The sequence below is a fragment of the Aulonocara sp. 'chitande type north' Nkhata Bay genome, linkage group LG10 (assembly GCF_057382095.1).
Source record: "Aulonocara sp. 'chitande type north' Nkhata Bay isolate Kocher_YH1m ecotype deep benthic linkage group LG10, A_spYH_male_GT1.1, whole genome shotgun sequence".
NCBI lineage: Eukaryota > Metazoa > Chordata > Actinopteri > Cichliformes > Cichlidae > Aulonocara > Aulonocara sp. 'chitande type north' Nkhata Bay.
The window spans coordinates 23,389,814-23,405,893 of NC_141353.1; the positions used below are offsets into that span (position 1 = coordinate 23,389,814).

The 16,080-nt window shown below is 39.1% G+C and overlaps 2 protein-coding genes across 8 annotated transcripts in view; one reads left to right on the plus strand and one right to left on the minus strand.

The window, feature by feature from the left end:
- LOC147320926 (rho GTPase-activating protein 26-like) overlaps window positions 1-5,668 on the minus strand; it is an 88,898-nt gene extending 83,230 nt beyond the window's left edge. Inside the window, exons 1-2 of one of the 3 annotated variants that reach the window (XM_086309183.1) lie at window positions 5,292-5,668; window positions 4,950-5,216 (exon numbers count right to left, since the gene is read on the minus strand). In XM_086309183.1, the coding sequence (XP_086165309.1) occupies window positions 4,950-5,216; window positions 5,292-5,370 (346 nt within the window). In that variant the 5' untranslated portion in view covers window positions 5,371-5,668. The remainder of the gene's footprint in view (window positions 1-4,949; window positions 5,217-5,291) is intronic. The other 2 variants (XM_086309185.1, XM_086309184.1) reach the window with 2 other exon arrangements.
- Window positions 5,669-10,253: 4,585 nt separating this feature from the next.
- On the plus strand, window positions 10,254-15,100 carry LOC147320927 (putative fibroblast growth factor 1). 5 transcript variants are annotated; one of them, XM_086307527.1, is made up of 4 exons: window positions 10,254-10,401; window positions 12,299-12,515; window positions 13,003-13,106; window positions 13,601-15,096. In XM_086307527.1, exons 1-4 carry the CDS (start codon window positions 10,360-10,362, stop codon window positions 13,784-13,786), a joined length of 549 nt encoding a protein of 182 aa, XP_086163653.1. In that variant the 5' UTR covers window positions 10,254-10,359; the 3' UTR covers window positions 13,787-15,096. The 5 variants fall into 5 exon arrangements, with proteins under 5 accessions (XP_086163653.1, XP_086163656.1, XP_086163657.1 ...); XM_086307530.1 differs by lacking the exon at window positions 10,254-10,401 and adding an exon at window positions 11,278-11,354 and having other exon boundaries at window positions 13,601-15,098; XM_086307531.1 differs by lacking the exon at window positions 10,254-10,401 and adding an exon at window positions 11,281-11,350 and having other exon boundaries at window positions 13,601-15,098.
- The last annotated feature ends 980 nt before the right edge of the window (window positions 15,101-16,080 follow it).

Sequence of the window (16,080 nt, forward strand, 5' to 3'; positions counted from 1 at the left end):
CATATGGTTAAACCAAATTTTGGAGTCACTTTCAAAGTACTTAACTCATCTCTGTGGTATTATCCAGTTCTGGAGTGCCAGTCATAGTTTCATTCATTCTTGCATGACATTCTATCATTTCTAGAAACCAGAATCATGGTCAAATACTGCCTGTATTATGAAAATTGTTAATGCTCAACAGTTTAATTTCCCATCACACAATCAAATTCAAATGAAATTACAGTTAACTTTGTCATTATACCGCTGCAGCAGCAACATTGGTAAAGGTTTGACCTCCAAACGACGACTTTTATCAGTTCATTAGACAAAACAGAAACGGAGAAACTTTTGAGAACTAATTCTTATTGCCATTTGTAGATGTGATAGGCTAAACTTGATTGGGAGCTAAATATCCATGAAAATTTCAAAAACATACCCCCAAAAGCTTTTGATTTACTGGACGCTTTTGAACTCACCCATCTCGCGCCATCAAGCAGGTTTTTTTGTGTCTTCTCTCTAGGGCTGGGCCATATTATACCGTTCACGGTAATACCGGTATAATGTTAGGCAACGATAGGAAAATGAAATATCGCGATAAAATGGGAATAAAACGCGCGTGCGCAGTGCCTTTGTTTTCATACGCACATGGCCGATTGTTGAGTGAAACAGATGAACCAGAATTGGTTTGTAAAAATGGTGAAACTTCCGTGATGTGGAACTGGTTTGGTGTTTGTCCGTCAGAGACACAACAAAGCACATTTTTTTGCAGAACATGCAAGCGGCCGTTGTTATTGTCATATTTGTCGGACTAAGATGCTCTTAAATCTGGGAGTAATCTGGGTCCTAAACTCTCTGTATTCTTCAGGTCAAACAACACTGCAGCATCACTTAGAGTTAAAAACTGTCTAAATTCTTTCATCTTTAATAAAACGATCAGCATTGCTGCTTAACCAGGTGTAACTATAAAGTTTAACTTCCAGGCATCCATGAAAACAAAAGTTATTACATTTAACGGAGTTAGAAGTTAGCAGGAAGTTAGCGGAAGTTAGCTCGCTAGTTTCGCTAGTTACCTAAGCATGATATGTTCTGACTGAGAGATTTCTGAAAAAAATCAAACGTACAGCTCTGCTATCACTTCCAACATAAATGAAGACAGGAAACTAAACAGCAGTGACGTTTGTAGGGTTACTGAAGTTGGGCTAGCTGGTATATAATGAAGTGCTACGTGATCGCTAGCGACACAGCTATGTTAACATAACATAAACAGTGAAGCTGGAGGACGAACACTAACACTTTTCCACTTATAAAAGTTAACGTGAAGGTTCCTCATGGTTAGAGACAAATGCAATCGCATGGCAGGATGCTGTAAACGGACCAAACTTCAGTCAGGAGAACAACTGAGATAATCCATCCACAATACAAGGTTAGTCATTAATATACTGCAACAACATGGGAATAGAGCAGCTGCCAGAGAATTCAACATTAATGAATCAATGGTACAGAAGTGGAGGAAGCAAGAAGAATGAGTTTAATAAAGTTTGATTTATCTGACTGCTTTGTTTCGCTTAATGTGCCTTATAATCCTGTGCACCTTATGGTCCGAAAAATGCGTACTGCACACTGCAGTTTAATGTTGCAAAGCACCTCTTTTTAACTTCAGTGGATATTATACATGGTTATGCTCAGGATATGTCAGCCCATTTCTACTGGAAATGCCTTTTGGTTAAACTTTCAGCAAGGAATTTGCATTTGCACTGTTACATTTTTATAAAGCTTTAATGTACATAAAAACCAGCTTCTTGTTTAAGTGAAAATAAATGGAAGGTTGTCTTTTTGCGCTAGTAATGTTGTGGAGTTGTATTTTGTCTCGCATCAATTATATCGTCGGTTATATCGTTATCGCAAATTTTCAAATATATATCGTGATAAATATTTTTGGCCATATCGCCCTGCTCTACTTCTCTCTCTTGTAGTTCATGCTTTTTCCTTCCCGCTGTCCCTTTCCTTCCATCTATCTGCAGGGATCTCTGGCTCCAGGTAACCAAGCTACTCTGTGTTTATTGTTTGTTGTTGCTCATTACTTTTCTTTCTTTTCTTTCCCCACACCTCAAACAGTCCTGGCTGTCTCCACATTGTTGTCATGCATAACAGCAGCAGAGAACACTGGCTTTTCTCTGTAATGCTTCAAGGTCTTGATCTTACTTTGCTCTAACGCCGTTTTCACACAAAAGCAATGTGACTTATTTCAAAGCACTTTATTAATAATGGATTGCATTTTATATAGCGCTTTTCGGGGCCCTCAAAGCGCTGTACAATTCCACTATTCATTCACTCTCCCATTCACACACTGGTGGAGGCAAGCTACAGTTGTAGCCACAGCTGCCCTGGGGCAGACTGACAGAAGCGAGGCTGCCATAATCGCGCCATCGGCCCCTCTGGCCATCACCAGTAGGCAGCAGGTGAAGTGTCTTGCCCAAGGACACAACGACAGAGACTGTCCGAGCCGGGGCTCGAACCGGCAACCTTCCGGTTACAAGACGAACTGCCAACTCTTTGAGCCACGATCGCCCACGATCACTTTGAACATGATTTTGTTGATAAATTATTATCTTTATTATTATTATTATCATCATTAGTAGTAGTAGTAGTATTACAGAAGAATTTTAGCACTGTATCCTCCTGAGAACCGAGGAAAAAAGAATCTTCCCATTAAACGTTTTTTTCTTTGGATCTAAAAGAGGTAACCCAAATACAGGAGATATCACTGGAAAGCCCAGGAGGTCCTCTACGTAGTACATCAGGACGTAATAGGGTACCTGAAATAAGTCAAAAGATATAGACTAAAAACAAATGTCCATTACAGAGAACATGCATTAAACAGTGCTTTTGCACCAACAAGGGGATTCCCAAAGAGCTACTGGGAAACTGGCATAACACAGCACGTTGTTTAATGTGTCCTTAAAAAGAATTGAGGAAACAAGCGGAGGACAAAAGAAGAAGCGGCAGGTCTAAATATATACACATCTATAGCAGATGAGCAGCATCTGAAAATCGTGTCTTACGAACCAGTGGTCTTTGATTTATTTTCCTATCAATCATAGATTGGTTTCCCCAGAGCCCTCACCTCAGTGTGGGATCATCTCAACAGTGAAGAGAGCAAAATTCAGCCAATGTCCACAGACGAGCTTTGAATGTCCTTCAAGATGCTTGGAGAACTATTCATGAAGATGACATGAAATGTTACCTAAGAGAGTTCCGGCTGTGTTAAAGAATTAAAGTTGATCTTACCTGACATCGACCGTCATGCTCATTACAATTGTAAAAACTCTGTTTTTGCCTTGGACACTGGATTTCCATGTATCTTTGCACATGTTTCAATGAAATCTCTGCACCCATTTCCCATTTTCTTAGGAAGATATAAAGAAATCTGGGGTGGCTCAAGACTGTATGCAAGCAAACTACACTGAGTAAAAACAGCTGCTAACTGTGAATTTTAGTATAGTTGAACCATGACATCACAAATTCTGAATGTGTTCATTTGTTAAAGTTTATGCCAGAATAAGATTTCATGCTGGTCAGTGCAGACATTTGGACCAGCCTCTAGAACATACCACAGTAATACTGACCACCAAATCTTCCCTCCTTACTGCACGTCATTTTGAGCCCTGCCCGTCATGAACTTTACATCAATGCAGACTTAAAAGGCGCAATAAAAAGTTAGACTTGAATAGTACTGACAGGACTATTAAAGACACAGCAAGTCTTTAATGGCACTTGTTTATCTTTGCACATGCTGATGAAAACTGTGTAGGCACAAGAATGAACTTTACACTACCGAAGCAGGAAGTGCTGTCACAGCCTCTGAGGTGCTCGTGACTCCCTACCAAAAGTGAAAGCCTTGGATTTCATATTTTTGCATGGAAAAAACTATTAGTTTAATCTTTTACTAGGGAGGTGGGATTATGCTTAGCCTTAGCTGAACCGTGGTTCACTGAAGTAAAGTTATGCATAAAAGTTACACATTAATGTTTTGTTTAAGGTTAGTAGTCATGGTTCACCCAGTGTTATGTGATAGGAGCTGCCCTGATTAGGATGATAAGATTAACATTTGAATGTTGGACATTTGCTATTATTCAAATTCATATCTTCTTGCTTTTGAAGAATACACATTAGATAAACCTTGCCATTAAATGTATACACTAGCATGCATTTTCCAACCTTCTTTGTCGTTCACGTCATGCATTAATGTTTGCTTATTCCTCATCATTTCTCTTGTAAATATGTGTGAGAACCACTGAGCCCATTTCCGTGCATGCATAAACACACTTGGCCTGTAATGCTGATCTAAGTTTGACCTATAGAGAAACAGAAATATTTTACCACCACACCTAAAAGTCATATTCCGTTCAATCCCACTCTGATTTTTATGCCTTTCTACAATAAAAATTTTAATGTAAAATAAAGGCTTTTGTTTTTAGATTAAAGGCCAACGTTTGTAGCATATCACAGCCTCAAATCCCATCAGATGAACAGCAGCAGATATCAATGTAGATGAAACACAGTGCACACCCCCTCGCTCACTGTAAACACCTCACAATGTAGCTAATGGGAACAAATGTGCTGACAACATGAGAGGACACTATGCACTGTGATCAGTCAAATTCACCCGCCTAGCCTCTCAGCATGCCTTATCAGAAACACACACACACACACACACACACACACACACACACACACACACAAAGCAGAGTGTAAGCCTTTCACATGAATCCAATGAAACTGAGACTTTCACACCTGGGGGCTTCTCACCTCTCAATCCTTGTGATTCTATCAAGCCCACATGAACCAGATTTGGCTGTTTTCCCCTTTATTTCAATAATTAGGGACATCACATATAACTGTCAACTGCAACCTCCTCGCACACATTTTATCAGTCTCACACACTCACGCCCCTTCCAACCTCCACTTACTTTTCAAAGCCTGGATCAGAGCCTTGCTGTCTTTAATCAGCTCTTTGATGAACTTGTTGGTTTTGTCCAGCTCTAGTTCGTGAGACTTGAGTCTCTCCCTGAACTGTGGACTGTCCAGGTAGCAGTCGCTGAATTCCAGGGCAGGTAATCCCATCTTCTGCACCACCACCACCCGGCAAAAGAATAAACGATTGGGACAGCAGGAGGAAAGAGGAACGAGATGATGATGATGGAGGGAGAAAACCTGTTGTTCTGGTGCTGCTTTTGCTGTTGTAAATGATAGAAAATCCAATTACAACATGAAAACAACAGGGCGGAGATGGATCCGAGAGAAATCCCTACCTACATAACCTCGTTTTTCTTTGCAAAGGAAAACACTCAGGCAGACACACAAGGCAGCAGCAGTAACACAACAAGACATCCAATTAAAATTAAATTTCAAAAGGGGGGGGGGGGGAGACAGAGCTGAATAAGTGTCTGGAAATGGATTTCAAAGAAAAGGTGTCCACTTGCTCAGGTAAGCCGGTGCTGCATTCCTCTCGAACGACTCATTCTGGACCGGACAGACTGAAACGGGGCCGAGGAGGAGGGAGGCAGCAAAAAAACAAAACTCCGCTCGTAAATGCGGTGTCTTCCCTGGGCGGTTTTAAATGCACTGTTTTCTCCCAGCACCGCTCAGCTCAGCGCCGCAGACCGTAATCAACCTACCCCGACAAGGATAATCCACTGATTGACGTCTGTCTAGACCAATGAGATGGCAAGGCACGACGTGGAGGGCAGTTTCGACCATTTAGGGGCGGATCGAGCGGTGAGCTTCTCCAGAGCAAAGATGGGTGGGATAAAAGAAGGAGGGTCCACTCTGACCAAGTTTCCTGAAACTGCATTGGAAAAGTGAACTCTTAGAATTAGATGGAAAGAGCAGCACCCAGCATATAAACAGTGAAAATATTCGCACATTACTACTTCCTTCATAATTAATTAGTAATTAATACTTAGCAGGTAGGCTTAATTTTATTAAGTCAACATTCTACCTTTGATACTTCAACCAATGTCAGCATGTTACACTCTAAACAGAAAAACAAAGAAAGTAAATCACTGGAAGAAAAGTTAATAGCTCACCAAAGTCAACACACATCTGATCTCCTAAGACCTGTAAATGTATGTACTGCATTTTATCCCGGTCCACTGGACCACTTCTGAACATCACCAACCACTACCCCAGCTTTGCCATCCTACATACCTGTGCCACTAGTTTACAAATCTCAGGTGTGGTTAATAATTAGTGCAATGTAAAATTATATGCCAATAGTTTATGTCATTAAAGTATGAAATTAAGCAACAAAGTGGTTGTCTGCTTTTGGTTTGTTTCTATGCAGTTATATTCGCTGTGTTTGATTACCACTAGATTCATCATATTTATGAAAAGCTAATGCAAGTCATCTAATCAGTAATCCCATTAAAAGGCTGTTTTTCTGGAGATGATGTCACTCACAGTGCTTCACAAGCTAGGGCAATCAGCATACTATGCACTTCCCACTACAGTGTACATGGAGGAAAATAAAGGGAGTATCAGGTACACAACAGTTACCTTTAAACCGAAATGATGAGCTTATTACTTTCTTTATTAATTTCTTGGTTTTTCCAAAAGCTCAAACGCCAAAAATATTTGGTTACTATTGTATAAAATGAGGATTTCTGAAAGATTGGAAGACATATCTTTACATTTGAAGAAGAGAACGGTTTACATTTTGAGTCGAAATTGCTTAATTGTCTAAATTTTCAAAGTTTCTATTGAATGGTGTGAACTTTAACCCGTGGGGTAAAAACAATGTCAATTGGAGCTTCCCAGAAAGTAGGCTCGCTCTGGGATGAAAGACTAATAACTGGGTCACATGTATGAAATACTTTTCATTCATTTTATTTCAATGACCGGAACATGTTTCGGCTTAAAAGCGTCCCACAGGTCAAAACCTGTCAAAGATCGAGTGAACCATCTTTTTGTGAATAAACGATCTGTGTATGCAGCGGCTCCGGAGTCTGGTTGGTGGGAGGAGACGGTGATGTCATTTCAACCAGAGCGGGGAATTTCTGTAGAGAGGAGAGGTACCCACCAAGGCTCATCACCTCTGGCGCCCTCTACTGGTAAGAGGCTGCATAAACAGAGAGGGGGCATTACGTGTAAGAGGTGGGAACTCGGAAACCCTTGCGACTCACCCTGTCGTATATGTATTTCTGGGAGGAGTATGCAAACTGAGTTACTGTCGTTTGCGACACGCCAATTTAATGTTAATTTCGCAGTGAAAGAGCATACCTTATTTTTTGCACTGGATACTGGGAAAAACTGGCTGCGACTTTTGTATTTATCGCATAAAACCAACCACACCTGAGCGCACTAGTTTGCCTTTTCTGAAAATCTGGTCCATAGTTGTTTGCATCACATTAAAATAGCTGTGATGTTTTATAATATAATGTAAAAATACGCCATATCATCAAAATATATATATAATAGGCTGTAATAAATATGGTTCCAGATGGCTCTAAACTGGTAGTTTTAGATATGTTTTTTACACTCTATGACTCTCTTTGATAAGAGGGAACATCCGTTTTAAAGTGATCTGATCTAGCTGTGAGCACTACGGGTGGGCTGATAGATCGATAGTATCGATATTTGATGGAAAGGCGTGATTTGTTGCATTAGCTAATAACTGTGGCAAGTAAAAACGAAAGTGATTTATCTTTGTGTTCAAAATTGTTCAAATTAATAGTGATTTGTCTTACCATGACTCACTGTTCTCCCCTACATAGGCTATTGGCTTTGGCAATACTTGCTCTGTATTTATTTGATATCAGCTTGATACTGATCTACCGGCAGATCCGGTAAAGCTTGAAGAGGCCTAATGCATTTCCGCCACTGATTCCTGTCCTGAGATCTCACTTCATGTCACTGATACATGCACACTAAGTGCATGTGGTTATTGTGCGAAAACAGCTCATATTTAGAAGTGTCACTTCCTCTGTCAGAGTAGAGCACTGCATCTGGTCGCTTGCTCATTACCCCATCTGTCACAGTCTGGTGTACGCAGACATGCAATGTACAGGAAGTCACCTGTTGCTTATGTATAAATTTTAAAAATCCAGGAGGCTAGTTTAAGAACCAGAATTAACCACCACACAACGAGGTGATGCAGGAAACAGATTTTTCTTTAGGATCAGCATTTGGTCTTAATAATTCTCTGATAACGCCAAGAAAAAATAGACCACAAAAAACTGAAGGGGAAGAAATTGTATCTGAAATGGAGAACATAGCACTTAATAAGACAACTGGAACAAATGCATTTTGATGACAAGCCCAAGACTGCCAGGGACTCAAGAATTTAGGTGGAATTATCTAGAGAAAAAGAAAGCACTGTTACAAACCTGCCTCAAGCATCAGACACATTATTGGGGATTTAATTTTTGGCAGAATACTTGTAGATTAATGGCACCTAATCAGCAGCATGTCAAAGATAAAAGCATATGATGACTGAGTGTCAGTTAGCCTTTTAAAGCCCCATAAAATGAATTCATGCAATATGAACTGAGATGAACCCAAGGAGAATTATCAGACTTTAGCTTTTTAATCTGCAGCTTGTAGTTTTTTGGTTCACTCACACCAATTTTTGGTGTCAAAGCTCTGACAAACAACACTGTCTGCACACAATCTCACTGGCAGGCAAGGCTGGTGTACAATCTACAACATTAAGAAGCTAATTAGCCGCATATTTGTTTCAGGAATGGAAATATTGAAGTTGATATTCACCAGCTGATCACACTCAAACACACAAACACCCAATAAATGCTAGCGTGTAAATGTGCATTTGATACTACTTTCACTGTTCTGATACTGTGCCAATAAAAAACTGAGAATGCCGGTTTAATGAGAATGCAGTATAATGGTGCATGCTCTAAATATGCCTGTGTCAGCTCTGTGGACATGAACAGCAGACTTGATTTTTTGCAGACTGAAGCACCTCTAAGGTTAACCCATTCTGCCATCTTGTGGTTAATAGAAGCAAAGAAAAAGAAGCAGTTCAATGCTGATGGAACAGGTGAGAGAAAAGTAGGTCAGATTCCTCAGTTTTTGGTTATCACTCTTTTTTTTCTGCACATTCTTGACACGGTCTTGTGCCTCGTGATTACTTGACTTCAAAGTGATGGTTTTAACCTTTAGATGCACTGCAGATGATGAATTAGGGAGAGAAAAATCCATTAGAAGAAGACGGGGACAAAGTAGTCAGTGTGAATATATCACCTAGCCTGCACACCGCCACTGTTTATTCTCACATAGCTGCAGGAAAGACAGTGAACGGCTGCAAAAATAGATATTGAGATTGCCATGTCTTGGAAGCCATTTCCACCATTTTTAGAAATGTCAGCGCATCACAGTGCATATCCAAAAATGTCTATTTTTATAGGCTTTGGAAAATGCTTTTAATATGTCCTGCAGCATTTTGAATCATAAATTCCTATAACTCCCCCCAAATTCCCAACATTAACCTTGTGTAAGCGCTAATGTGAGGGTGTCGATCATTTCTGTGTTATCTTCTGGACTTACATTCCTTTTTTTTAATGTGTTTTCCTCTCAGAGCTGCTTCAGTGTTACTGCCAGTCAAAAATCAGCCTCATATCTTTTGGTTAACCTTTTAGGAGAGTGTGTCTGTTCTTTTTCAAGATTACAGAGCTGGAATTATGGAGGTACAAAACTCGACATTTCCTTCTTTCTGTTTTTTTTTAATGAATCTTTGTTTTGGATATGAAGTATTTTGTTGAAAATACAACTTTGTTTTTCCTTAATGCCTCATTTAAGTACAGTATTCCTCCATTTACACCCCACATACTTTTACTGTATACATGTAATGCACTCGTACTTTTGATACCTGAGCATTATATGTTTTGCAGGAATTTTATGGAATCCTATTATCCTGTAATATGGGAAGCAGAACTTGGAATCCAAAGGCACTGGCATTATGTTAATTCTGGAAGCTGAAGTCATTCCCTTTGTGTCTCTTATAAATGTTTATATTGTGTTGCCTGCCAGTGTCTCCAGGAGGACACCACTACAAGAATGTATCAGTGCTCAGTCAGACAGGCGGCCTGGCTCATTTCTAGGGTCTGGCTTGTCCTCCTTCTCCCTCTCCAGTCGTGGATGGTAATTTTAGTCCTGACGTTAGCCTGTTAAAATGCGTCCTCTGACGTTGTTAGAAGAGGGGGTGAGGTGAGGGAGGAGTGGATGGAGTTCAAATTCATACTTAAGAAGCCCGTATAAAGGCCAGACACTTCACTGGCAGAGAAAGGAGGAAGACAGTTTGGCACAAGAGGCCCCAAAAACTTTGTTTCAGTCAAGCCTCAGTTAAGAGGAAAAAAAGAGGACATGCTGGCTCAACGGGGGCACTGTCACATGACATTGTCACAGGTAGGTGAAGATGGCTTATTGTCTGTGTGGTAATAAAGTTGGCTAGTAATTAGTGCTGCAGAGTTAAATACGGATCTTCATAACAAAAAATGAAGTTAATGTTTGTCTTTCTTTGTGCTTTCTTTTTGACTGTCTGGTCTGTGTGTGTACATATCTGTAACATAACTTTTCCCCTGCTTTTTGATACTTCTGCATATATATATATATATATACATATATCAATAAAGATGTGGTTTGATGATTGTTAGAACAGCTTCTGGGTTTTTCCAAGGGTAGATGTATAGGTTAGTGATCACTGTCACTAACCTAGTTGTTTTGTTCTATAGGCAGGCCTGAAATACGAAAGAAACTGCTCAGTCAGAAAAGAGTGTTAGTCAAGGGGTAAAGAGTTAAAGACAAGGTAACAACCAGTAGAGTGCACGTGAGAATAATGAAATATTGTGGTAGATGAGTGGTTACAGTATGTGGTACAGTCCGTTTTACCACACAGTACAATCTGTTAGTCAAAGGCCAAAACAACTTACAGTGAAATGAAATAAGAGAAAACTTCTTGTGAAGCACATGTAGAACTATTGCCAAGTGATTCAAAGTAAAAGAGGTGCTAGAAACGTGCAAACTAAAGGTTGTTTACTCGGACCACTGCAGGGTCAACGGAAAGCCTCTTATTTTTGTGGCTTTCATTGCACCCCCCCCCCCCCCCCCCCCCTCACCAAACTTTACTTTAGCTCACCGTCATGCTCTTCATCTTTACACTGAAATAAACACTAAAATACACACAGATTCCAGCTCTCCTCCCACACATCTGTACTCTGACTCGGTCATTGGTTGGACTTTTGACGTCATTCCCACTTGCTGCTCTGTCCGAAGGTCCCCAAGCCAGTCTGGCACAAGCTCTCATATCCAGTAATCCTGTCCTCCAGATCTTGTTCTTAGGAAAAACAGACCGCCAGTGGGTAGGCCTTACATTCCTCCTGTGGCTTTCACTTTCCCTCGCTCTCTCTCTTTTTCCCCTTCTTCTCTCTGCTTCTTCCAAGACATTCCAGATGTGGGCTAACTTGGCTCTTCAGCAGCTATACCTCCGGTTTCAAATGATAACAAAGACCTGTGCGTGTTAGAGTATCCCCACTGGCTTGGTCTGCCACTGCTGTTTCTGGACTGGATTGACTTTATGACAGCTACCGCTGCTCTGGGATCTCAAGCATCCAGGAAATAAAAACTATACTGACAGTGTGGCTTTAAAATGAGCTTGACTGTTTTTTGGAAAAGCTGTTGAGGAAGCAGGGAATCCAGGGGTAAGACCAAGAGGGCTGCCTGGGCTCTAAATTCTCATATTGATAGTCGCTGATTTGTTGACGTGTTAACATGTCTGTTAAATCCAGCTGAACGATAGATTAGTGTTAATGTGTTTGCACCTATTTGTAAGATTATGCTGGCTAATATAAAACTTACTTAAAGGAAGTTAAACAATTACCACAAATTTCTCTCTTGGCTGTTATGTCCATGTGTTGGTTATTTTGTTGTCTAGCCTCACACTGATTTCAGGTGTAAGATTACATCACCCACCATCTGGAAATTATTTTTCCAAAGAGAATCAAAGTGATGCTCAGTTCTAAAACAAGTCCGGTCATGTTGCTGCCCCTCCTGGCCTTCATCCAGAACTGATCCCTGGATGGTTTTATCACTTCATAATAAAGTGTGTTCCTTAAAAGGCTGACAGAAAGTTACAGAGAGCCAGGCAGATGGAGAAAGTGATTAGGCGAGGGTAGGAAAGGGGAGCATTTCCTGTAATCATGTTATGAAGGCGACGTTGTCCTCCCCTTCCTGTTTCGTCTTGTGTCTCAGCCGCAGTCCAGGTGACGTGAACAGTGAAAACGTTGGATCTTCTCTGTCGTTGCAGACACAGGGACATCACGCTGCTCCGTCCATACCTCAAACTCTCTGTGTGATGTCTGAGGGAGACATTACAGTGCTGCCTTTTGGACCTGGGTCCCTGGACCTGTCCAAGCAGGAAGCCCAGACACTGACCAGGCTCTACAGTATGAATGGAGGCTATCACCTAAGGATTTTACCAGATGGAACCGTCAATGGTGGGAGGCAAGAAAATGACACATATGGTGAGGAAAAAAACAAAAGAACTGTTTGATTTGTGATTGCTGGTTATATTTCAAAATCAGGAGCCAGAGATTACGTGCAAGATATGAAGGGGAGGCTTTTAACTTTAGTTTCAACATTAGGTTAAAAGTCTTCGTGATTGTTATAACGATGGTAAACAAAAGAGAATGGGTAAACTTAAGATGTTTTGATTAAAGGTTATGAGGGTATGAGGAAAAGAGGACATCTTGCCACTAAAGGAATAATAATTAGGCTGCTGGTAAAGCTGCTCAGTGATTTGGTTTTGCAATAATAGCATCTTAACCTGTGTACACATTTGGACAGCAGGGCCTAGTTTCCCTGAAAAATACTTATTAAACTTTTATTCCGGGATATCACAGTTACATTGTTTTTACATGATTTGATCGTCCAGTTAACTTTGAAAAGAAAACAGAAAAAAACAAAAAAGCAATAACGCTGTGGTGTTGTGTTGTGTAATGTGTGTTGCAGACATCCTGAGGCTGAAGGCTGTGAGTGCGGGGGTGGTGGTCATCAAAGGTGAGGCGACAGGAAGGTATCTGGCTATGAACAGAAATGGACGCCTCTGTGGAGTAGTGAGTTGTGTTTATATATATATATATATATATTTTGCAGTTTGACTTAAAAATGAATTTTGGATGGAAAGGTTGAACACTTACAGATTGCAACTAATGCTCACTGGTCCCGTTTGTCTTTCTATGTAACAGTTTCAATTCTTTTTTCATCAAGTCACACAATTGTTCATTCCTTTCTCAGCGTAAGTTTAAACTCGCTGATCGTTACAGTTTTGTAACGGCTGTGCAAAACAACCTAGACTGCAAAACAGTGGAAAGTTTCAGTGTAATTACCAAATTGCTGTGACTAATAATTTGTCACTGGGATGTCTAAAATAAAACAGACAAGCTTTATTTTAGAGGGTTGTTATGTTGATTATTATTTTGGTGATTCAGTATGTTACAATATTCCTCGTTGTATCCTGCTCAGTTACTGTTTGTGAATGCCCGCATTACCTTTAACCGTATATTGGTGATATAATCAATCCTCCCCCCCTTTCATTTTCTTGCTTCAGCAAGCTCTGAACGATGAGTGTTACTTCCTGGAGAAATATGAAGAGAACCATCACAACACGTATCGTTCTCAGAAGTACAACTGGTACGTCGCCTTGAAGAGGAACGGCCAGCCCAAAGCCGGACCAGACACCCACCAGGGTCAGAAGGCCGTTTTTTTCCTGCCAAGGCCTGCAGGCAACATGTAAAGCCAAATGTCAGCAGGCACTGTATATTCGCTAAAATGTTTAAATGCACATTATTAGTGTAAAATTACACTTGACAAACGATTATGAGGTCACTGAAAATCTGTTATTTCTGGTAATGGCTGAGGCAAAACTCTTACTGGGCTAAATGTCGCTCTTCATACACAAATTTAACATTTGACTGAACAGTTTATAAATGATCATTGTATGGATATGTGATCATATCCAGCACAGTTTTTTTTGTAAGTGCATAGCATATATACTTTATCTCACTGCAGATAGAAAATATATAAAGTGATTAATTTAAACCCTGATTTGAAACACCACAGGGAGGAAAAAATATGCAATTTACATATGTAAATGTATTTAGCATTACTAATGTCTGGCACAAAAAAAGAATATAATTAAAGAATAAAACCAAAAATATGGCATTGAATTCAAAATTTAAGAAAGGAAAGATATTCAAGGTTTACAGTAGTAATCTAAAAATGTCTTATATGGATTGAATTAATAATAATAATTGAATTTCAATCAATAGATATTTAGTCTTCCTAAACAATTCCTCATTTTGTAATGAATATGTCGATCGAGGGAGTCAAGAGAGCAAAGATGATATGGTGTTACTGTGAAGCCAGAATTCTTCCTCTTAAAACAGCAGCTCTTAAATAATTTGTGTTGCTAAGAATTATTATTGTATTAATATACTGTATTTGTGTGACTGTTGGAAGGCTGACAGACCTATAAAAGCAGATGTGAAAACTTTGTCAGAGAAATGAGTGAAGCTTTTATTAAGTGTGTTTATGTACGATGTATAGCAGGTATATAACGTAAGCTTTCTTTTATTTTGTAAAATGCTTCACAGTTCAAGTAAATTCCCCCCTTTTTAATTTTGAGTTAAAATCCTGTTACTGTAACTTTATCCTAGATTATTATGAATATGTATTTATAAAGATTTATTGCTAATAACATTTAATTCTACTCAACATTGTAAAAGACATTTTCTAAATAATGTATGCTTACAGTGAAGGAATAAAAAGGTAACTATATCACCTTTTCACAAAGTAATACATATTGTATTCACTCTATTTAAATGTAATGATTAAGCCTGTATTATTATACATGAATGAATAAATACTATTTTTGATTTACTGTATTTATGATAGTTATTACCTCTGCCAAGGAGCAATATGTTATTGGTAGGAGTTTGGTTGTGTGCCTGTCATTCTTTGGGTGTGTGTTAACGATTCATTAAAATCTGGCATGGATCCACTAAGGTCTTCAAGGTCTTCAAATGATCAAGTTATTGCTCAAAAACTGACAAAAAGCATTTTAACCTAGAAGCTATGATTCTTGCAAATGTGGTGCGTATTGATTGATGTACTACAATTACACAAATAAAAAATAACAACAAATAATTACACTAAAAATGATGTCAAGTATATAAAAATAGGTTTGAACATGGCAGATACCAAAAGCCTCCACTTTGCACTTGTTTTTACAACACGAGAAACTTCTTAAAGTGCATTTAAAAAACAAAATCAGTATATGCAAAATATAATATTACTATTGAGCTGCCTTGGCGGATGTTTGCGCTCTTGTAGTGCCTTTAGTTTTGTATTTAGTCTGTTTCTGATGTAATTTCTATGGCATTATTCCAATGTGAAAACTGGTGTTTTATTGATAAATTACACTGTTAAAGATATTTACTATAGGCAAAATATACATTTGGCCACAAGATGGAGGCATTGTCTAAACTTCCATGTATGGTTCTTGGGTTTACACGTCCAAATCCAAGTAAAGACGACTCGTGTATATAACAGGCATACCTAACAATTGATATAGTATATTTTTATATATTAACTGTCTTATAGTATGTACAAAAAATCAATGTAAATTAAACCATCTGAAAAAGCAGAAGGAAAATAATCAAGGAAAGCCATCCCAGGAGTCATTCTACTATCTAACTCTTTGTATAAAGATAATTACATTTTGAAGGACTGGAATTTTATTTTTATTTCTACCTAAAATAATATTATGCTGTTAAAATGTTATTCCACCACCAAAATATCTGAAATAGCTGAACTTCCCCATAGATGCCAAACATCCAGTGTCAATTTCCTGCTGTTGACAGATTTTCATTCTTAGACACAATATGTGTACCGAGCAGTTGCATAACAAAGCACTTGCAGCTAATTTTTTGAAAACTGTAAGGAAACCCCATATGCACTAGTTTTAGTGAAGACTTTCTCCACTCCAGTCGAAACGATTGTAACCACAAAGCTGTGACAGATGTTACC